Source organism: Tachysurus vachellii, chromosome 21 (genome assembly GCF_030014155.1).
Source record: "Tachysurus vachellii isolate PV-2020 chromosome 21, HZAU_Pvac_v1, whole genome shotgun sequence".
Lineage (NCBI taxonomy): Eukaryota > Metazoa > Chordata > Actinopteri > Siluriformes > Bagridae > Tachysurus > Tachysurus vachellii.
The window spans coordinates 17,220,104-17,244,088 of NC_083480.1; the positions used below are offsets into that span (position 1 = coordinate 17,220,104).

The 23,985-nt window shown below is 41.6% G+C and overlaps 1 protein-coding gene across 6 annotated transcripts in view; it reads right to left on the reverse strand.

Moving 5' to 3' along the window:
* The window catches only part of hdac5 (histone deacetylase 5), a 94,550-nt gene that overhangs the window by 32,172 nt on the left and 38,393 nt on the right, over positions 1-23,985 (reverse strand). For 4 of the 6 annotated variants that reach the window (XM_060857201.1, XM_060857203.1, XM_060857199.1 and 1 more), the window contains 4 exons: positions 4,430-4,725; positions 2,582-2,726; positions 152-257; positions 1-20 (listed from right to left, as the gene is read on the reverse strand). The exon at positions 1-20 is cut by the window's left edge and continues 114 nt beyond it. In XM_060857201.1, the coding sequence (XP_060713184.1) occupies positions 1-20; positions 152-257; positions 2,582-2,726; positions 4,430-4,725 (567 nt within the window). Of the gene's footprint in view, positions 21-151; positions 258-2,581; positions 2,727-4,429; positions 4,726-8,589; positions 8,931-23,985 lie in introns of those variants that run through there. The other 2 variants (XM_060857202.1, XM_060857200.1) reach the window with 2 other exon arrangements.

Here is a 23,985-nt window from a genome sequence, read left to right on the forward strand (position 1 = left end):
TGGACGTGTGGTGAGCACCCCTACACACACACACACACACACACACACACACACACACACACACACAGATTAATACAGACACAGTTCACAGAGAAACAAACAGACATCATGCTGTGATCTGGAAGCTTCCATTCTGGCCTGCGCCACTCACCAGCACTTCTGAGGGAAGGAATGGTTGAGTCCTCCAGAGGTGGGTTCCTTTTTGTTCAGCAGGAACTCCTGGAGTTTCAGTTTGACCTCAGTGCTGGCGATGGCACCTGAAAAAAAAAACATTGAGCAGGAAACTTGTGTGAATGGAAGTTCAATAAATGCACAGATAAAATGTAGGCCCAAAGAGTCTGACCAATCAGAGCACAGCTTTACACTCGAGAGGTTTGTGAATCCAGCTAAACCTCAGTGGTGGAAAAAAGTTCATCGACGAAGTATTGAAGCTGCGTCCCAAATCGTACACGTACACACTATTCTAGTCCGTTGTGTACAGTAGTATGAACAGTGTGAGTTGGACACTTCATTCACTCAGAAAAAAAAGGGGCGGAGCTTCCAGTACTGACACTGGATAAGGATGGCGTCGACACTTACAGAAGTCTTACAAATGTCTTTTAAATGATTCCACACACATTGTGTGACTGATTTTTTACTGTTTTAAAAATTCACGTTTGTATCTGTATCGGCATCGATTTATTTTTAACCTGATAGTCTGTAACTTTTTACCTCCTTAAAGGAGAAAATTTAAATCAATAATGTCAGCTGGAAATTTGTTCTTTTCTGGTCTTTTGCTTTCTACCAATTTGATAAGCTCTCGCTCGCTTGCTCTCTCTCTCTCTCTCTCGCTGCCTTCCTCTCTCTCTCTCTCTCTCTCGCTCGCTCTCTCTCTCTCGCTGCCTTCCTCTCTCTCTCTCTCTCTCTCTCTCTCTCTCGCTCGCTCTCTCTCTCTCGCTGCCTTCCTCTCTCTATCTCTCTCTCTCTCTCTCGCTCTCTTCCCCCCCCCCCCTTCTCAGGGTTTTTGCACCATTAAGAATGTAATTAGTAAAAAACAATAATAATAACCTGTTTGTTGTATAACACACACTGTGGGAATCAGAGCGTGATATAAATAGAGTGCAGTGCGTCAGAGCGGCAAATTAAATCACGCTTGTACAGTAGGAGACACGGCGGGGGCAAATACTTTCACACACGCAGATGAATTCTGCAGCTGTGTGACCGCCGCTTATGACGTAACCTGCACGGTGGATATGAACGGCATCCATGAACTGTGTGCTTGTGTAAGAGTGTGGTTGTGTGTGTAAGTGTTTGTGTGTAAGTGAGTGTGTGTACAGTAAGAGTGTGTTTGTGTGTGTAAGAGTGTGGTTGTGTGTACGTGTTTGTGTGTAAGTGAGTGTGTGTAAGTGAGTGTGTTTAAGAGTGTGGTTGTATGTGTGAGTGAGTGCGTGTGTTTGTGTGTGAGTGTGTTAGTGTGTTGGTGAGTGTTTGTGTGCGAGTGAGTGTGTGTAAGAGTGTGTTTGTATGTAAGTGTTTGTGTGTGGGTGAGTGTGTGTAAGAGTGTGTTTGTGTGTTAGTGTTTGTGTGTGAGTGAGTGTGTTTGTGTGTGTGTGTTTGTGTGTGAGTGAGTGTGTTTGTGTTTGTGTGTGAGTGAGTGTGTTTGTGTGTGGGTGAGTGTGTGTAAGAGTGTGTTTGTGTGTTAGTGTTTGTGTGTGAGTGAGTGTGTTTGTGTGTGTGTGTTTGTGTGTGAGTGAGTGTGTTTGTGTCTGTGTGTGAGTGAGTGTGTTTGTGTTTGTGTGTGGGTGAGTGTGTGTGGGTGAATGTGTGTAAGAGTGTGTTTGTGTGTAAGTGTTTGTGTGTGGGTGAGTGTTTGTGTGCGTGCAAGAGTGTGTTTGTATGTAAGTGTTTGTGTGTGGGTGAGTGTGTGTAAGAGTGTGTTTGTGTTTGTGTGTGAGTGAGTGTGTTTGTGTGTGTGTGTTTGTGTTTGTGTGTGAGTGAGTGTGTTTGTGTGTGGGTGAGTGTGTTTGTGTGTGGGTGAGTGTGTTTGTGTGTTAGTGTTTGTGTGTGAGTGAGTGTGTTTGTGTGTGGGTGAGTGTGTGTGGGTGAGTGTGTGTAAGAGTGTGTTTGTGTGTAAGTGTTTGTGTGTGGGTGAGTGTTTGTGTGCGTGCAAGAGTGTGTTTGTATGTAAGTGTTTGTGTGTGGGTGAGTGTGTGTAAGAGTGTGTTTGTGTGTTAGTGTTTGTGTGTGTGTTTGTGTGTGTGTTTGTGTGTGAGTGAGTGTGTTTGTGTGTGAGTGAGTGTGTGTGGGTGAGTGTGTGTAAGAGTGTGTTTGTGTGTTAGTGTTTGTGTGTGAGTGAGTGTGTTTGTGTGTGAGGGAGTGTGTTTGTGTGTGAGGGAGTGTGTTTGTGTGTGGGTGAGTGTGTGTAAGAGTGTGGGTGAGTGTGTGTAAGAGTGTGTTTGTGTGTTAGTGTTTGTGTGTGAGTAAGTGTGTTTGTGTGTGGGTGAAGGAGGCCTGAAAACGTACGCAGGCAAGTGAAAGAGTGTGTAAACGTGTGTAAAGCTTGTGTGTGTGTTGTGTGTGTGTGTGAGTGTGAGTTGCGTACTCTCTTTGCCCTTCTCCTTGTTCCGCAGCATGATGAGCTGCTGCTCCAGCCTCTGTTTTTCCATCTCCTCGTGCCTCTGCTGCTCCAGTTTCCTCTTCTGCTCCAACTCCTGTTGACGCTTTGCTGCCAACAACTCCTGCTGCTGCTGCACACAACACACACACACACACAAGGTGGGCAAAGGTCTCAAGGTGAATGAGAGAACATGTCGATTTAGGTACGTCACCCACACACACAGACTGACGTCAAACCAAAACTGTGTATACACACACAAAGACACACACCCACACACTCACACACACTAGATAAACAATAAGTGCACTCAAACTTTCACATTCATTCAATTCTGTAAAATATGAATTGAAATATGAATTCTGTAAAGATATCTGAGATCTGAGACACTGACATCTGAGACACTGAGATCTAAGACAATAAGATCTGAGACAATAAGATCTGGGACAATAAGATCTGAGACAATAAGATCTGAGACACTGAGATCTGAAACTGAGATCTGAAACACTGAGATCTGAGACAATAAGATCTGAGACAATAAGATCTGAGACACTGATATCTTAGACATTGAGATCTGAGACACTTAGATCTAAGACACTGAGATCTGAGACATTGATATCTGAGACACTAAGATCTGAGACACTGATTTCTGAGACACTGATTTCTGAGACACTGAGATCTGAGACACTGATGTCTGAGACACTGAGATCTGAGACACTGAGATCTGAGACACTGAGCTCTGAGACACTGAGATCTGAGACACTGAGATCTGCGACACTGAGCTCTGAGACACTGAGATCTGAGACACTGATTTCTGAGACACTGAGATCTGAGACACTGATGTCTGAGACACTGAGATCTGAGACACTGAGATCTGAGACACTGAGCTCTGAGACACTGAGATCTGAGACACTGAGATCTGCGACACTGAGCTCTGAGACACTGAGATCTGAGACACTAAGATCTGAGACACTGACGTCCGAGACACTGACGTCCGAGACACTGACGTCCGAGACACTGACGTCCGAGACACTGACGTCCGAGACACTGAGATCCGAGACACTGACGTCTGAGACACTGACATCTGAGACTCTGAGATCTGAGACACTGAGATCTGAGAGACTGAGATCTGAGACACTGATGTCTGAGACACTGAGGTCTGAGACACTGAGGTCTGAGACACTGACGTCTGAGACACTGATGTCTGAGACACTGAGCTCTGAGACACTGACGTCTGAGACACTGACATCTGAGACACTGATATCTGAGACACTGACGTCTGAGACACTGACGTCTGAGACACTGAGATCTGAGACACCGACGTCTGAGACACCGACGTCTGAGACACCGACGTCTGAGACACTGACGTCTGAGACACTGACGTCTGAGACACTGGGATCTGAGACACTGACGTCTGAGACACAGATCTGAGACACCGACGTCTGAGACACTGACGTCTGAGACACTGAGATCTGAGACACTGACGTCTGAGACACTGACGTCTGAGACACTGAGATACTTCACCTTTAAATAATGTAAAATATTCAAAACAAACACTAATAATAAGAACACCAGCTGTTGATTCTGCTATAAATTTGAGATGTTTGTTTACGTTTATTATAAATTTGCTTTGGACTTATTGAGGTTTGGTCACATGACCAGCCGAACAGCCTGCAAACAAACAAACAAATAAATGAACAAATAATAATAAGGGCTTTGTTCATTTTCCCCAGGTTTCACACAGAACCTCAGGAAGAATAACCTCACGTCTGTGTGTATGTCGTGTTCCACTGTGTGGTTCTGCAGGAGAACCGGCTGCCATGTTTGTTTATCTACCTTGAGATGCTCCTGCAGCTGGACCTCATGCTGGCGTGTGAGCACCTCGTGCTGTTTCTGGAACTCGGCGAAGAGGAGCTGCTTCTGAAGCTCCTGCTGCTGTTTGAGGAGGAGAAGCTCGTGCTGGAGCTGCTGTTCCCTCAGAGTCGGGTCCATCACGCTCAGAGCACTCAGGCGTGGATCCGTACGCAAGTCCACAGGACCTCCTCCGCTTCCTCCTCCTCCACCCTGTTCTCCAACACCTCCAGCCTCCGGACTCTGCATGCCCGAGGGCAGCGAGCTCTTCACCTCCACCACTGACACAGACAGACAGACAGAGAGAGAGAGAGCGAGAGAGAGAGAGAGAGAGAGAGAGATAGAGAGAGAGAGACAGAGAGAGAGAGAGAGAGAGAGAGAGAGAAAGAGAGAGAGAGAGAGAAGGAAAGAGAAAAAGCAAGAACAAAAGGCATGTTAGACTTGATTTAGACGTTTAATTTCAGGACCACCACCAGAGCGATGTGCAATCCTGCATTCTGATTGGTCAGAAGGTGTTGATTCATTTGTACATGGTTTTAGAGATGTTATTTTATTGAGAGCGAGAGAGAGAGAGAGAGAGAGAGAGAGAGAGAGAGGGAGAGATAGAGAGAGATAGAGAACAGGAACTAACTGGTTTCACAGATGTTCTACATTATAAATGTAAAATAAATAATAATAGTCTGATTTGTAAATGTAGAATAGAGTCAGAAATGTAAAGGTTGATAAACTGCTGTACGTTTAAGAGGAATAAAACATTTCATGTTGTGATAAGAAACGAATCTGCTGTTGTGACTGTGACTCCTCGATTCTTCTGTGTCTGATGGAGTGCTTTATTTCTTATGTAATATAAGAAAGATTCGTCACTGATAATTTGACTCACAGTAATTGATTCATTCACCGATTCACTGATTCAGTCCACAATCACAATGTTTTTAAAGTCTCAATACTCTTTTGTAAATTTACGATCTATCGGCAATATTTAAAAAAAAAAATAAAAAATTCAATTACTTTTTATATATAATTTAAATGGTGTTTTCACATTTGGCACAATAACAGGGAAGGAAAGATTCATCACTTACTGATTCATTGACTCAATTATCCTCATGGCTGTACTGATGTTTTCTAGTCTCAATTCTCTTAAAAAATAAAAATTGCTTTTACTAGTCACCGTTTTTACACGATTGTACTCGACACAGAAAGTGTTACACGTTACATCTGATTTTATTTACTTGAGATTCACTTGAGCCATTTGTAAAATAACTCACTTTCATTTCTGGATCAAGTTTTTTTTTTTTGGACATTTTTAGTGTCTCCTTCTGCTGCTCTCCATCATGTTTCTCCCAGTAAAGGGTCAGTAAGACTGGACGTGGCTGATTTATCTCACTACTCCACCGTGTTAAATAATGAATCGGCAGAAATCTGAATCGTTTCAAAACAGCAGCAGGTTATAAAAGACTGGATCATGAATATTAATGAAAGGCTGCTCTGAATGGATGAATATTCATAACTGGTGGGAGGATTTGGCAAAATAAGGGCCGAGCGTCAGAGTGAAATATCTCTCCGTGTTTCACAGAAGTAAAAATGACAAAATAGGCGTTAAAAGAACCATTCATCTCAAACACGATTATTCTTTTCAAGCCACCGTGTATCTAATCATCATCATCATCATCATCATCTTCATCTAGCCATTCCCCACCGTCTCTCTACAAGTGCAGGAGAAAACTTCAGCTCGCTCCAAAAGAAGACAAGGCTGCGGATAAATAACGAGGCAGGACCGAGGCAGAGGCACGCCAGGACACGGTTTAATCAAAACCCCTCGGATCAAAGTGCCACGTATTTGATCACAACAGAGAAAGCAATTCAGCCGTGAACGTGGCATCGGGAGAATTGCGGCAATTAGTGATATTGAGAATGATTCTGTGTAAAATCAACAATCTCATAGAGAATTGTGGTGGGGGAGTGGGGGGGGGGGGTGTAATCTTAGAAAACAGATGAGATATCTGATCTGATGCCATTTCACAGATGATGTATTTATTCGATCTAAGCGGTAAAAGTCAAACATCGGCTCGGGAGAATTCCTGGGATTGGACCTCATGACCTTTCTGTGACAGTATGGAAGCTGTCAAGGCTCCTAGGATTGTATACACAGTGTGAATTTGATCATTTTGTTTCTTTTGATGTTGATTAATTGGATTAATTGGCTCGGAGCCGATTGTTAGATCTGGGACCAGAGGACACAGCGAACACTGCATGCACAGCGAGCACTGCGAAACATCCACAGCCCCCACCGCTGCCTGGTTTGACCCCAAGACGGTCCTTTCCACAGAGCAGACTTAAAGATCGCGGTTTTATTTTATTTTATTTTATTTTATTATAAAAACGACATTACCAGTAAAAACCACGCTAGCTTGATAATCCGATCCTGAAACTTAGGATGGTGTGAAACCTCCAAGTGCTAACAGATGAGATCGAGATCGAGATCGAGATCGAGATCATCTGCCTTCTGGCTTTCAGGTCACAGGCTTGAGGTTGAAAGCCAGAGGGCAGATGAACTCATCGGTCACGTCGTTCTGTCACTCGGGCTGCCTCTGCACACCTCCGCACCTCCGTCACCTCGGTTTACAAACAACGTGGCACGGAGGAAGCGCTCGGATCACTCGTAAATCAGATTAACCCTCATCATCCGAAAAACGCTAAATATATCACTCAGCTGCTGGCTGACCGAATCCATCGGCTGGCGTTTTAGCCCCGGATTTCCTCCGGACACAAACCCTCAGCTATTTACAAACACGTTTAAAGGATGTAAGTCTATCAACTGATGAACTAATCCGAGACTGCTAATTGGCAAATTGGTAAATTCGTTATTAGCAGAACTTTCTTTGTGGGAGAACGGGAACAAGGTTAAATTACTGTAAAACAAAATGTCCTGATAAAACCTCCAAAATAACAACATGCAAAAACAAACAAATTATTAGCAAAAAAAAAATGGCTGTTCTGTGACACGCTTCGTGACTCGTAGGGCTTTAATTTTCTTAGAATGTACTGTATATATTTCAAGGATTAAAAATTTCACATTTTTTGAGCTACTTAAAAACAAAAACTTATAACTTTTACCAAAGGTGCCTATAATTCCGACGCTATCTTTGGACATCGCATGAGAATTATACTAGAATAAAAAAAATAAACTTAGCCACTGCTCTTTAGAGTCATCATTACAAATATTGTGTTGAAGCTAAACTTATTTAACTTAAATGTTAAATATTACATTTACATTTACAGCATTTGGCAGACGCGACTTACATTGTCTCATTTTTTTATACAACTGAGCAATTGAGGGTTAAGGGCCTTGCTCAAGGGCCCAACAGTGGCACCTTGGTGGACGTAGGAATCGAACTCACAACCTTCTGATTGGTAGCCCAACACCTTAACCACCTTAGCCACTAGGCTACCACATACCCCTATTGTTGACCAAGACCGATGAACTCAAATCAGAAGACAAAGAAACTTTCATATTTCAGACTTTATACCACACACAATCCATGAAGTGAAGTAAACTGGAGCCTGCGTGTGATGGGTGACGTTCGTTAATGAGCAAAGTAGCAGAGAAACTAGCTAATAACTGAAACTGGAAACCAAACAGAACCATTGGGAATATCACCATTTTCTCTCCGTTCTCAGCATGGTGTAAGGAACGTGTCCTGGCTCTGCTAAAGGTTTGGGTGCTTTTCACCAGGGATAAATTTCTGATCCATAAATGAAAATGTTCTTTAATTCTTGAATTATGCACAGCTTGAAACCAAATCAAACAGGAAACAAGCCGTTTCGCTCAGATTTAGACTCGGTTTGAAAAGCACACTTGAACAAAGTGAACGTCCAGGTTGCTTGATCTCGAAGCTAAAACTCAACAATGATAAACGTACTGAACATAGACAGTGCTTAAGAAGTAAAAAAACAAAAATTTGGCCGCTTTTAGTCAACCATAACGTTAAGAATCCTTGTGTTATCAGAGCTAGTCATGAAAGCAGAACTTCCCGCTTTGTGTAAAATGAAAAGAAAACAAAAAGAAGGAAAAGAGAATGCAGAGTGAAGGTTTTGTGTGTGTGTGTGTGTGTGTGTGTGTGTGTGTGTGTGGTAGGGTTGGTTACGTGCAAGTCTGCAACGAGGCTATTTCCAGAGCTCAACAGTTTTTGTACTGAAAGAGGAAAATCCAGTTAGAGCCTCCTTCGCGTGTCGAAATGAAACAGCAGCATCACTGCGGCATCCTCCTACACAGCCAGTTATAGGAATCCCCTCATATCGCTGCACTGATGAGAGTCGTTCCCCCGAAATGGGATTTCCTCGGAGGAGGATGTCGTGTCCGCTTTATTGTCTTCTGGCTTCCTCGGTGTACTCTTTACAATGTTATGAAAATAAACCCGTTCAATAAACGGCAGAACTGGAAGACAAGAGCAGTCTTCCATCTTAGCTCGAAGTGAGCGAAGACAGGGTAAAGGAAAGACCTAAATAGAGAAAGAGAGAGAGAAAAGAAGTAGGGAACGTAAAGAGATGGAAAGTGATAGAGACAGACAGTGATAGGGTTTTTGCGCGGTTTTGCAACTAGCAGAACACAAAAATAGCAAAAAGAAGGCGAGAAGCGGAGTGAAGCGGTCCTTCGTTATAGATACGTGAAGAGAATCCGAGATCTCTGGGTAGAAAATGGAGAACAAGAAAAAAGGTGATGGGTAGTGAGATGAAAAAAGGTCAGATCTGTGAATAAACTAGCTAACTAGGGTGGAATCAATAAAACAGAGGACACGACTGCAACATGGATGAAATGCGTTGGATTAGACGCGAGTGTTGAGATTACTGTAATCACCCACAAAGAGCGAGTGCTAAAAATAACTGCGCTGTCATTCCAGCCTTCCCCGACCCCCTCTGTCTCTCCCAGCCTGTCACTATTCAGCTAATCCCATTCTGAGCTCCTAATGCACCACTTTGCCGGAGATATGCTGGTGTTTCCCTTTCAAGAGCTCAAAGCAACATTTAAGCCTTTTTCTCACTCGGGTTCATCAGATTCAACTCTTAACAAGGTTAAAACAGGCGTGTTACACCAGGCGATGGTGCGAAAATGCGCAATGCAGGTGGACGAATGGAGGAACAGAGGAGGAGGAAAGCACTGACTTACAGATTTGTTCCAGAGACAGGTTCATGAGGGTCATAAAAAACTGTTTTTTTAAGGACAAAGATTTCTGGTTCATGTTCAAAAACAAGAGCAAAAATACAGACAGAGTTCCTCTGTCTGAAACGGTTCCCACATGGACCCCTTGAGTCAATGTGTGACCAATCAGCTCCTAACAATCAGCTCCTAACCAGGCAACACCTCCACAAATACAAGTAGGTCTCTATTGCCCCTTTTCCACCAAAAAGAACCGGGTGCTGGTTCAGAGCTAGTGCTGGTGCTGGTTCAAAGTTGGTTCCACTGGTGAATCGACTAAGAACTGATTTGCCTTTCCACCGGCTAGAAAGCCATCACAGAGCCGAGTCTGACGTCACTGTATACGTGTCACGTTTCCTAGCAACGTTAGCGCAGCAGCGGCAAACACAAACACAAATACATCAACAATGGCGGATGTTGCTTTACTGTTAATGCTCATGGCTTTGTGAACCTACATTAACACCCAAACATGGCGAATCCAACGTGTACGTGCAGCTCCATGTAATCTGTATAAACGGAGGTTATCGAGAAAGTACATAACGTTATTTTATCATTAACACAGAAAAAAATTAGCCTTAGCATGTAGCTACTTACTATCATGTGTGCTGATAATGTATCATATTGCGGTAAAGTTAAAGTGTATTAAACATTAGTATACTTTACATTATCAAATGCGCTATCAGCCCTGCCCCCAGGCGCTAACAGTAGCCCCGCCCACAGCCCCTGACACAAGCGGTTCTTAAGTCTAGACCAGCAACGTTTTGGTGCTACTTAAGAACCACTTTTCCTGGTTCAGAGCCGGTGCTTTGGCGGTTGAAAAAGAAAGAACTGGTTCTAAATTAGGCTCCGAACCAGCACTCAAACTGCCTCGGTGGAAGAGGGGCAAAGGTTGTTGATCTTAAACAGGTACCAAAATCCAGGTAACTGGAAACAGGACCGGAGATAAACAGAGAAATAAAAAGTTCCAGATAGGTGGCGCTAAAGGTTCCGGCAAAAAACGATGACAATAACAGGTGCATTTTCCACATGGCAAGTTATTGATAAACACCATCGACTAAGCATCAGTCAAGGAAACCTAAGGAAACATGTTCATCACGCTGTGAGGAAGATGGTGAGAGACAGCTAGAGTAGTTGAAAGCAAGCCAGAGAGAGATAGAGAGATAGAGAAAGAGAAGGGGCAAGCTACAGTTTTGCAAACATTGAGGACAAAAATAGTACAGGAAGGCAGGCGAAGTAAAGAGAACTACCTCCTCATTACAGAGAAATAAGGAGACTGCGAGAGATCTCTGGGTAGAATCTGAGAATGTGGCAGGTCTTGATGGTAAGATGAGGTAGTAGAAGGTGTGGAGGGGGCAGATGCATGGATAAACTCTCCTACTTGTTGTAATCAATAAAAGAACAGATGGAATCAGAGCCTCATCAGATTAGATCCAAGTGCAGAGATTACAGTAATCACCCCCAGTGAGTGAGCTCTAAAAATAGCAGCAATCCTGGTCAGTCTGGCCTCCAGTGAACCCATCTATCTTACTGAGCCTTCGCTTGGAAGCTGATCTGGAAATCAAAAATCCTGGAGTACAGTACGGCACTTTAAAGACGTCTTAATTCTCAAGTAGGCTTTGTCAGGATAAAGATTTGGTTTCCCAAGGTAACCATTGTAGGCTACAATGGTGTTTAAGATCTGATTATTAATCTTAATTACAATGATGTGTGCATTTAGAGAGAACTCCACAAGCAAGAAGAATCTGTAGCTTAAAACTCCAGGTCTTGGACTAGCCTGGGTTTCTAGGGCAAGATAACTGGGGAATCCTGTAAGAGCCTGTGTAAAAACATAAAAAACCAAACCAACATGACCTCCTGAGTTTTAATGATTGAAGTAGCTACATGCTCAAGACACTTTCCTTTGACTATCTTGATTTAACCGTTCGTATCCAGCCAAAAACAAAAGGTTGATACATGAGCTGTAAAAATGCTTACTTGCCTCTTATAGAGGTAGCATAGTGGTTCCTGGGGCAAGTTGTCTATGGTGAAGTCCAATGCTGAGCTCTACAACAGAGGGTTTCCTCTTAAACCTACATTCACCCAGAGAGAGACAACAAATGGCCAAAAAGATTCCATTTTTTGGCCAATTGTTCTTCAGTTCTCCTTCACATCTGTAACTCTAGATGCAATTATTTACCCAAAGTTTGCACAGGTATTACGAGGCAAAGCGTTTAACAGATAAATCAAAAACAACCAAATTTTAGACTTTTGATTACTGTGTCTCATTTGAAATAAAACAAATCCCCGATATTAAAGTGAAAGTGAAAAGTGAAAGTGACGTGACCCACAACCTTAGGGTTAGGAGTCAAACTCTCTAACCATTAGGCCACGACTTCCCCCAAGAAAAAAATTACAAGTAAAACGAATGACATGTAAACAACTTGTTTTTGTCAACAGAAGGTAAAAAGGATCCATATGGATGGTAGAACCATCAACCATCAAATGAAATCTTGAGGAGCCATTTTTTGGAGAGTTTGGAGTTCCCTCAGTGCAAGAAATGGTGCTGAAATTTACTACAAGCTGTAATGAATGGAAATTAGGTCGAAAAATACTGGACTATTCCTTTAAAGCACCTGCACATGGACCAGAACAGTTCAACCCCCAGGACCGGGCCAAGTTCAACCCCCAGGACCGGCCAAGTTCAACCCCCAGGACCGGCCAAGTTCAACCCCCAGGACCGGCCAAGTTCAACCCCCAGGACCGGCCAAGTTCAACCCCCAGGACCAGCAAAGTTCAACCCCCAGGACCGGCCAAGTTCAACCCCCAGGACTGGCCAAGTTCAACCCCCAGGACCGGCCAAGTTCAGCCCCCAGGACCGGCATGAAGTTGGACTTCCAAGACCCTGTACATTTAGTGTTTGAGGGAAGCATTCTCTGTAGAAATACCATACCCAGTAACGGCTCTGAAAGGGAGCCGGTGAACTTAGATTCACAACAACTAATCCCAGAAAGTAGCGAGCTGCTGCCAGACAGTCGCTGGAAAGAGAAAAAGGGCAGGCGGCCAAGAGGAGCAAATGAGATTAAAGCCTGATCTCGAGGAAACCAGAATCACACCCTGCACCTTTATGCTGGAATCAGAATAACAGCCTGGCTTTAAAAACTCTATAGGAAATTAAATGACATAAAATATCAAGCATGTGGATATGAATGAGTCTAGTCTTTAATACCAACACCATCAAAGAACGTAGATTCCTGGAGAACTTACAGCTTTACCTCAGACACTTCCGAGACTCCTTACGTAAAACCGTACAAAAAGCGTCGTTCGTGTGGTGCGTTTACAAACGTGAACGCTCTGTTGCTATAGAAACAATTGCATTGCACTGGAGCAAGCTCATTAGTATGAACCTGAGATCTACAGCTGTAACCGTCAGCCCTAATTAAAAATTAATCAACGACTTCTGATCAATCGTTAAAATGTAAACGTTATACATAGAAATTGGAATAGTAGCACTTCAAGCGCTGAAATTGGTTCCGACTGCCAGCAGCAGCGAACTAAGTGCGAATACCAATGACTTTCCCCAGTGGAAATCTTTCGGCAAGCCTGCCAAGCGCTCAGCGTGGAATTTTTCTCTCGCTTTCAGGTCAGAAACTAAACACACTGACCGCAACCAAAAAGGAAAGAAAAGCAAAGGCTGGAGATGTAGAGTGTACGTATCAAAATGGCCACCCTGTCTCATCTTTTTCCCATCCTAGGGGGCGGGGGGTAGGGACCGTGACAGGGACATGGATGTCAGGGACGGGGGTTGGTTTGGGGGGGGGGGGGGGGGGGATTGTCGATGGGAGCTGTTCGCTTGTTTAGGTTTTTTTTTTATACTTTTTCCTCCTCGTATCTTTCTCCCGTTTTATTTCTACTTTCTCGTCCTCCGTCTACTTGTCCGTTGTCCGCTGCGTCCGCGCCTCCGCGCTCCCAGGGGAGATTAAAGACGAGCCGTGACAGAACCCTGAGTGTGCCTGTGAAAAAGTGGGTTATAAATAAGCCAGGATTAATAATGCACCGAGAGTGATGGGGGAGGGGAGGAGAGCGAGGGCTCTGGGGTTCGCACTGCGCTTTTAAAAGCGCTTCTATTTTCAGCTCCTCTGCATTTTTTTTTCAAACACTGTAGCTTGTAGTCTCTCTTTCCCTTACACACACACACACACACACAGTGGAGTTTCTCTGGCTCTGTCTCTGTGCTGCGGATGGCAGAGTGGAGAAGACCGAGCTCCTGCAGAGAGACGGCCTTTGATGTGAAAAAGATGGAGGCATACATTCTGATGGGAAGTGCAACCGTGGCCTGTCTTACTGCCTTGGCACTACACCGGGATCTGACAAGTCCCTGCTGCAGGGAGATTCCTTTACTCGGTGACAGCAGAGGCAGAACATCACCGGGATAATTGGACAGCAGAGTTCAGGAACTAAAGTTCTTCGCTTGGTGCGGTGAAGTGAAGTTACTTTCACCACCTCGGTGTCGGCTGGGTTCCATTAAAAATGCAACACATCACGAGAAACCGCAAAGCATAAACTCCTCTGTCTTACTACACGCTTTAGTAACACTGGAGACTCCTTCCATATCTGTTAAATAAACATCTCATATATCAGCGATTACATGCATGTTTACATCAGGTCATGTGGAGGGTCTGCCGTACGAGTTCCTGTTCGACGAGCTGTTACTATAGAAACCATAACGTATTCTGGCCAATCAGAATCCAGAACGCAATAACACTGGCAGAACTAAGCTGAAGTACTGGTGTGTGTGTGTCTGTGTGTGTGTGTGTGTGTGTGTGTGTGTGTGTGTGTGTCAGCAGGTACTTTAGATAAAGTGCGTGTAAAAGCAGATTAGAAACACAACGATCTAATCACCGTCTGTCAACAGTAAAGCAGTGTGTGTGTTTGCGTGTGAGTGTGTGTGTGTGTATGAGACGATGTAACAAAGTGTGCTGTGTCAGCAACACAACAGGACAAAGCGAGCAGAAAAGTCACTTTTTTTAACAACTTCAGGAGGCGGAGTTGGTGTTGAAAAGTGGGCGGGGCAAGTGACACGAAAACAATGGTGTTAGTGTTGTTTTTTTTTAAACCAGGAAAACGTTTGTGAACTAACTAATGTGTGTGTGTGTGTGGGGGGGGGATCTATTGCATTAGCTTAATGCTAGCAGTGAAACCATGGCAACTGGTAACAAACATTAGGCATCTCTCTGTTACACATACTGTGTTACTTACCATCTTACTCTCTGTTTCCCTTCTTTCTCTCTCCATAAATGTTTATTTTATATATATATATATATATATATAATTAAATTGTTTATCTTCTTCCGTCTTTCTCTCTCAGTCTCTCTCTCTTTTGTCTCTTTTACAATCATTCCTTCCATCTCTCTCTGTCTGTATTCTTTCACTGGTTGTATGTTTCGTCTCTCTCACACAGATTACATAAGTGAATCGAAATTACAGTGCAGAGAGAGTTGAGAGGGAGGGGGAGAGAGAAAGAGAGAGAGATGGAGAGAGAGAGAGAGAGAGAGAGAGAGAGAGAGAGAGAGAGAGAGAGAGAGAGAGAGAGAGGTGAAACTTGAAGGACGGTCCACTGGGGTTCTGTGAGCTGTTTGTGGTGTTAGACTTGCGATTGACGCTGTGAATCATGGGATACGTTCCTCCAGCTCATACACAGAGCAGAGCTGAAGGTGCAGAGTGTGATAAATCACACACACAAACACACACACACACAGAGAGAGAGAGAGAGAGAGAGAGAGAGAGAGAGAGAGAGAGAGAGAGAGAGAGAGAGGGCTGAATCGCACCACAATCATAATGTGACTGTTCCTGTGGAAATGAACAAACACTGAATGCTTTATATAACCTGCTGGAAGGAGAGCAAATCGCACACACACACACACACACACACACACACACAGACACACACGCACACACAGGTTCCTGTGCCCTATAAACAGCACTAATGCCTTGTGTAACTTTGCATCACACTAAAAGTGTCCACTGTGTGTTTATTTATTGATCTGTTGAAGTTTTCTTTTGCTTCTCGTGTGTTCTCAGTGACGTACATTTGCACGTTATAGTGTTCACAGTGACGTACATTTGCACGTTACAGTGTTCACAGCGACGTACATTTGCACGTTACAGTGTTCACAGTGACGTACATTTGCACGTTACAGTGTTCACAGTGACGTACATTTGCACGTTACAGTGTTCACAGTGACGTACATTTGCACGTTACAGTGTTCTCAGTGATGTACATTTGCACGTTACAGTGTTCTCAGTGACGTACATTTGCACGTTACAGTGTTCACAGTGACGTACATTTGCACGTTACAGTGTTCACAGTGACGTACATTTGCACGTTACAGTGTTCACAGTGACGTACATTTGCACGTTACAGTGTTCACAGTGACGTACATTTGCACGTTACAGTGTTCACAGCGACGGACGTTTGCACGTTACAGTGTTCACCGTGAAGCACACACACAATTAGACTGTAAATAACGAGGCTGATTTACATTTGGAGCTCAGACTCGACTGCTGGTGAGCTGGAAAAGTGTAATTATGCTAAGATGTTGATTTATTGCGCGGCCCTGAAGCGCTCCTGTGCTCAGTCGGGATCGCTTGATAATTCTGAACAGATCTTTCACCAATTAGCGTGTGTTTGCACGTCCTCTGTCTATTAATGACGGAGATCGATGTGTGTGCTGGAGGAAAAATGCCCACGAAGCTCCTGCAGGCTCTCTGGAGACGCGGTTAGTCTTTTGGTTTTCCAGCCCCTCGGCACTCCGGCTATTTTTTTCTTTTCTTTTTTAAACGGGGCTGTTTTGCAGAAAGCCGAACTTACATCATGGTTATTTTCTTCTATACCAGCTCTGGTAGACACGAGATAGAGAGATAGAGAGCTAGAGAGAGAGAGAAGCATGAATATTGCTTTCCAGAAATAGCACATAGCAACGCTTGCTAGGCCGCCCTGTCAAATCTGCTCTGCGTCCTCGTCTTGTTAGCGAAGTGGAGAGAGGATGGGGGTGGAGAGAGAGAGAGAGAGAGAGAGAAAAGTGAGAGATGGGCGTGCGAGATAGAGAATGACAGGGTGAAGGATAGACGAGACGGTTGTGAGGATCAACAGGTTGGCGTGGGATATCTGCCTAACATTCAGACTCGTATCTGGAACTAATCAGCGTGTGGCTGTGGGGGAAACGGTGTGATTTATGAGACTCTGAGGAAAGCTCTGAGGAGGAGGAGAAGAGGAGGAGAGGAAGAGAGGATCCCTTGCTTTGGAAGAACACACAGAACGTCTGTCTGTTGAAACCCACAATAAACCAATAATAAAAAAACAACAATAATAATCCAAGCAAGGATTTTTTATATAGCTAAACCCGTTCTGATACCAAAATCACAATCAAATAAACCCCCCCCCTTTTGCTTGCTTCCAAAACCACGCCCTCTAACACACACATCAGGGCTGTAGAAGAGATTAGAGATACTGCTCTGAGCTGATTGGTTGGATTTTTTTTTCTTTTTCTTCACACACACTTTCTTTTCTCATCAGAGTGGATATTTACAGAAGCGCTAAACATTACCCTTTGATCATGTGACCCGGTCTCACACACGTGACATATCAACAACATCTGAACTGAGACGGAACTGAGACAGAACGCTATGCAAATAAGGCATTTCGCAGTGAAGCAACTGGATGGAACAATTTGGTTGCAACGTCTCATAGAACCTGAGAACTATTTTTTTAATGTAATCTAAAACACTGTGTTAAAATCTAACATTATCATAGCAACCGTAATGTCATCATCGCTATTACGTAGCTTTAAGGCATTTTTGTTAAGAGCAAATCTGATGTGGACACACAAATGAAATGAAAAAAAGGGGCGTGGTTTATCATTTCATTTCATTTCTGGCATTTGGCAGATGCTCTTATCCAGAGCGACTTACATTTATCTCATTTATACAGCTGAACAATTGAGGGTTAAGGGCCTTGCTCAGGCCCTTGCTACACACTATAACATATAGTATATAGTGTATAATGTACAGGGTTTAGTGTATAATGTGAAAAAAAAATCTTGTAAATAGCTTAGCACTGCTAACACATTTATACCACAGTATATAGTGTGTAGTGTACTGTGCATTGTATGTAGTGTACAATGTATAGTATATAGGGTATAGTGTACAGTAAATAGGGTATAGTGTACAGGGTATGGTGTGGAGTGTACAGTATATAGTGTACAGTGTATAGTATATAGTGTGTAGTGTAAGGTATATGGTATATAGTGTATAGTGTGTGGTGTATAATGTATAGTGTACAGTGTATAGTATATAGTATACATCATAAAGTGTACACCGTATAGTATATAGTGTACAGTGTATGGTATATAGTGTATAGTTTAGTGTACAGTGTATGGTATATAGTGTATAGTGTAGTGTACAGTGTATGGTATATAGTGTATAGTGTAGTGTACAGTGTATGGTACATAGAGTATAGTGTAGTGTACAGTGTATGGTATATAGTGTATAGTGTAGTGTACAGCGTATGGTATATAGTGTATAGTGTAGTGTACAGTGTATGGTATATAGTGTATAGTGTAGTGTACAGCGTATGGTATATAGTGTATAGTGAAGTGTACAGTGTATGGTAGATAGTGTGTAGTGTACAGTGTATGGTAGATAGTGTATAGTGTACAGTGTATGGTAGATAGTGTATAGTGTACAGTGTATGGTAGATAGTGTATAGTGCACAGTGTATGGTAGATAGTGTATAGTGTACAGTGTATGGTAGATAGTGTATAGTGTACAGTGTATGGTAGATAGTGTGTAGTGTACAGTGTATGGTAGATAGTGTATAGTGTACAGTGTATGGTAGATAGTGTATAGTGTACAGTGTATGGTAGATAGTGTATAGTGTACAGGGTATAGTATACAGCATAAAGTGTACACCCTATAGTATATAGTGTACAGTGTATGGTATATAGTGTATAGTGTAGTGTACAGTGTATGGTAGATAGTGTATAGTGTACAGGGTATAGTATACAGCATACAGCAAGTCTACACCATATAGTATATAATGTGTAGTGTATAGTGTACAGTATATAGTGTGTAGTGTATAGTGTACAGTGTATGGTATATAGTGTACAGTGTATAGTGTACGGGGTATAGTGTGTAGTGTATAGTTTACAGGGTATAGATACACCATAAAGTGTACAGTGTATAGTATATAGTGTATAGTATACAGGGTATAGTGTACAGTAAATAGGGTATAGTGTACAGGGTATGGTGTGGAGTGTACAGTATATAGTGTACAGTGTATAGTATATAGTGTGTAGTGTAAGGTATATGGTATATAGTGTATAGTGTGTGGTGTATAATGTATAGTGTACAGTGTATAGTATATAGTATACATCATAAAGTGTACACCGTATAGTATATAGTGTACAGTGTATGGTATATAGTGTATAGTTTAGTGTACAGTGTATGGTATATAGTGTATAGTGTAGTGTACAGTGTATGGTATATAGTGTATAGTGTAGTGTACAGTGTATGGTACATAGAGTATAGTGTAGTGTACAGTGTATGGTATATAGTGTATAGTGTAGTGTACAGCGTATGGTATATAGTGTATAGTGTAGTGTACAGTGTATGGTATATAGTGTATAGTGTAGTGTACAGCGTATGGTATATAGTGTATAGTGAAGTGTACAGTGTATGGTAGATAGTGTGTAGTGTACAGTGTATGGTAGATAGTGTATAGTGTACAGTGTATGGTAGATAGTGTATAGTGTACAGTGTATGGTAGATAGTGTATAGTGTACAGTGTATGGTAGATAGTGTGTAGTGTACAGTGTATGGTAGATAGTGTATAGTGTACAGTGTATGGTAGATAGTGTATAGTGTACAGTGTATGGTAGATAGTGTATAGTGTACAGGGTATAGTATACAGCATAAAGTGTACACCCTATAGTATATAGTGTACAGTGTATGGTATATAGTGTATAGTGTAGTGTACAGTGTATGGTAGATAGTGTATAGTGTACAGGGTATAGTATACAGCATACAGCAAGTCTACACCATATAGTATATAATGTGTAGTGTATAGTGTACAGTATATAGTGTGTAGTGTATAGTGTACAGTGTATGGTATATAGTGTACAGTGTATAGTGTACGGGGTATAGTGTGTAGTGTATAGTTTACAGGGTATAGATACACCATAAAGTGTACAGTGTATAGTATATAGTGTATAGTATACAGGGTATAGTATATAGTGTATAGTGTACAGGGTATAGTATATAGTGTACAGGGTATAGTATATAGTGTATAGTGTATAGTGTATAGTATATAGTGTATAGTATATAGTGTACAGGGTATAGTATATAGTGTATAGTATATAGTGTATAGTGTACAGGGTATAGTATATAGTGTATAGTGTATAGTGTACAGGGTATAGTATATAGTGTACAGTGTATATTGTATAGTGTACAGGGTATAGTATATAGTGTATATTGTACAGGGTATAGTATATAGTGTATAGTATATAGTGTATAGTGTACAGGGTATAGTATATAGTGTACAGGGTATAGTATATAGTGTACAGTGTATATTGTATAGTGTACAGGGTATAGTATATAGTGTATAGTATATATAGTGTATAGTGTACAGGGCATAGTATATAGTGTATAGTATATAGTGTACAGGGTATAGTATATAGTATATAGTGTATAGTGTATATTGTACAGGGTATAGTATATAGTGTATATTGTACAGGGTATAGTATATAGTGTATAGTGTACAGGGTATAGTATATAGTGTATAGTATATAGTGTATAGTGTACAGGGTATAGTGTACAGGGTATAGTATATAGTGTATAGTATATAGTGTATAGTGTACAGGGTATAGTATATAGCATAATGTAAAAAAAAAACCTTGAAAATAGTGGCACTGCTTAGAACTACTAACACATTTATACCGCAGTATATAGTGTGTAGTGTACTGTGTATTGTATGTATTGTACAGTGTATAGTATATATCGTGTATAGTATAGTGTATAGTATATAGTGTACTGTGTAGCGTATAGTGTGCAAAAAGGAAACTTAAAAAAGGGGTGAAGCTTAGCACTGCTAATACATTTATACCACAGTCTATAGTGTATAGTGTACAGTGTGTAGTATATAGTGTTATAGCGTATAGCGTATAGTGTGAGGTTTAGCACTGCTAGCACATTTATACTTCAGTATATAGTGAATAGTGTACAGCATATAGAGTATATTGCACAGTGTACGGTATATAATGTAGAGTGTACAGTGTGGTGCAGTCTTTAGCATCACCCATGAAGCTGAAGACACAAACACAGCTCAGGACCGATTCAACAAGACATTCTACTACTTCCAAAATCTAACCTCAGACGCCAACCCTGGACACCAGAACCTTCAAGAACCCATGAAGGAATCAAAGCTCCTGTGTCACATGACCTTAGTGTATTCAACATGTTAATCACGCTTCACATAAAACTCATGCGACATCCCATAATATCCCCCTTCTCCTCCAAAACAGTGACCCATTCAGTACACACGGTGTCCAAAAGTGTGGCCGAGTGGTGCAGGGGAGAATTTTTTGCACACTTTCCCTTCAGGCTTTGACTCTAATGCCTCCACCTTTCATACTCAAATTTAAAAAAAAGAGAAGAAAAAAGAAGAAGGAGAAGAAGAAGAAGAAAGCGAACGCGAGAGCATAAACACGGAGACGCTGAAACGTGGTGGCTGAGGCGCGGGCTGAGAGCACACCACTGTTTATGTGTTCTATAAATGCACCGGCATTGACGTCAAACGCTCGCACGGCTGGAATGTTGTTTTCTGGGTAAACTTCGACGTGTGGTGCGGAATTCAGAAAGCCGGCCAGGGAAAGCGGAGGAGGTCTGATCCCGACTCGTTACTCACACAAATAAGAGGCTTTTTCTTTCACACACTAAAATGATAGCGCTTGATAGTTTTTTTTTAAACCATTAGCTCTGTCAGAGCTTTAAAGAGATTTTTAATAACGCACGTTTAATGTTCAGAAGAAATTTATTATTAAAAATGATTTTGTTCGATTTTTTTTTTCGGATAAAATATATTGGCATAAATATACAAAATGTACTGGTTAATTATTCTACATTAACCTGCACAGCTTTGCATATTTAATTACCTCTTCTGCTATATGTTTTTACTTATATATATTATTAAATAAACTTTCTGTTCGATTGTTCTGCGTTAAGCCGAATGTAAATAAAAGAAATGTTAATGATAAATAAATAAAATTCACTCATTCATTTTCTACCGCTTATCCGAACTACCTCGGGTCACGGGGAGCCTGTGCCTATCTCAGGCGTCATCGGGCATCAAGGCAGGATACACCCTGGACGGAGTGCCAACCCATCGCAGGGCACACACACACTCTCATTCACTCACACAATCACACACTACGGACAATTTTCCAGAGATGCCAATCAACCTACCTTGCATGTCTTTGGACCGGGGGAGGAAACCGGAGTACCCGGAGGAAACCCCCGAGGCACAGAGAGAACATGCAAACTCCACACACACAAGGTGGAAGCGGGAATCGAACCCCAACCCTGGAGGTGTGAGGCGAATGTGCTAACCACTAAGCCACCGTGCCCCCAATAAATAAAATTTACAGATAAAAATAAAAAAACAGATAAAATGATCAGAACTAGAATCGAATTATATCACGTGATTTACTTTATTTTTCAGAATTTTTTGCTATCATTTTTATATTTCTATATTATAATATGCTGCATTCAATATTAATTTGTTAGGTATTAATTAGTTGCAATTATTATAATTTATTATTCAATAAGTAGTAAATTGTTTATCAAAATTATTCCTTTATTTTATTTTATTTGTTATAAGCATATTATATCTATATTATAGAGGATTCTATTTCATACAATTGTTTTATTACGCTACAAATTTTTCTACAAAGTTTTATTTTCTAGCCGTTGTTGTTCTTGTTTTAAGACAAATCTGTAAAATGGCGATTTTTGAAGCGATACGTAAAAGTCTATCGTTTATTTAAGTGTTTTTACTAATGACAGAATATCTGTCAAATATCTGAGACGATCCGCTAATGTTAACGTCGTGTTCAAGTCAGACTAAAGCTCCAAGGACGAGATCTGCTTTGTTTCAAAGAGAAAAATACAAACGAGTGACAAATTAAAGGAAAAACAAACAAACAAACAATTGCCATCATACAGGTGAACTTCTGGATTGTTTTACCGAATAGAAAAGTATAAAATCGCTTCAGAGCTTCGTTTTGAATGAAAAGGAAATGACAGGAGTTTCTTGTGGGCGGAGCTTCGTTCAGCTGATCGTGTTTCAATGACTGAAAAGCTGGAAAACAGGTAATAGAGTTTGACCTGTGTGGTCCAGAGGACATATTTAATAACCGTCACCAAGGGGAACGAAATTAGTAGTCGGCGCAGGAAGTGACCGTGTGACCACATGTCGGGTTTTACTTTAATCCGTCCCCCTTCTGTTCGGTGTTTAACTTTTATAACCGTGCATTTATGTTTAAAAGCTAACTGATCCACACTAGCATGTTTTTTATAGCTTTCAGACAGGGACTGAAACACACACACTTACACTTCTTTCGGCTGTGTGTGTAAGTGTGAAAGCCGTGTATACACTACAGACAGTGTCTGCTCTCGTACTCTTACACTCAGACTGTGTGTAGGTGGGAGCTCGACTCAACGTCCCACACACACACACACACACACACACACACACACACACACACACACACAGATCTAGAAGAAATTCCCTCTGTAACCCAGCCTCCTCTGGTCACAAAGGAATAACACAACATTTGATTCTACCTACAGTAATCTAAACCGCAAAAAAATGACATCACAAGTGTATTAGAGGTTCTGATTATAAATAATTAATAATAGTTATAATAATTAATATTAATAATAATTGATTGATTAATAATAATTATAATAATAATAATATTGGCAGAAAAGTGAAGTGTATTAAAAAAAAAAAAAACTCTTTTTATAAAATGAAAGAAAATGCTTTTCTTGAGGAGAGGCTGACGAGTTGTAGCTCCGCCCCTGCGCTATTATACATGCCGTATACAATGACAGACCCAATGACAGACCCAATGACAAGTCCAATGACAGACTCAATGTAAGACTCAATCACAGCCCTAATCACAGACCCAATGACAGACCCAATGACAAGTCCAATGACAGACTTAATGTAAGACTCAATCACAGCCCTAATCACAGACCCAATGACAGACCCAATGACAAGTCCAATGACAGACTCAATGTAAGACTCAATCAC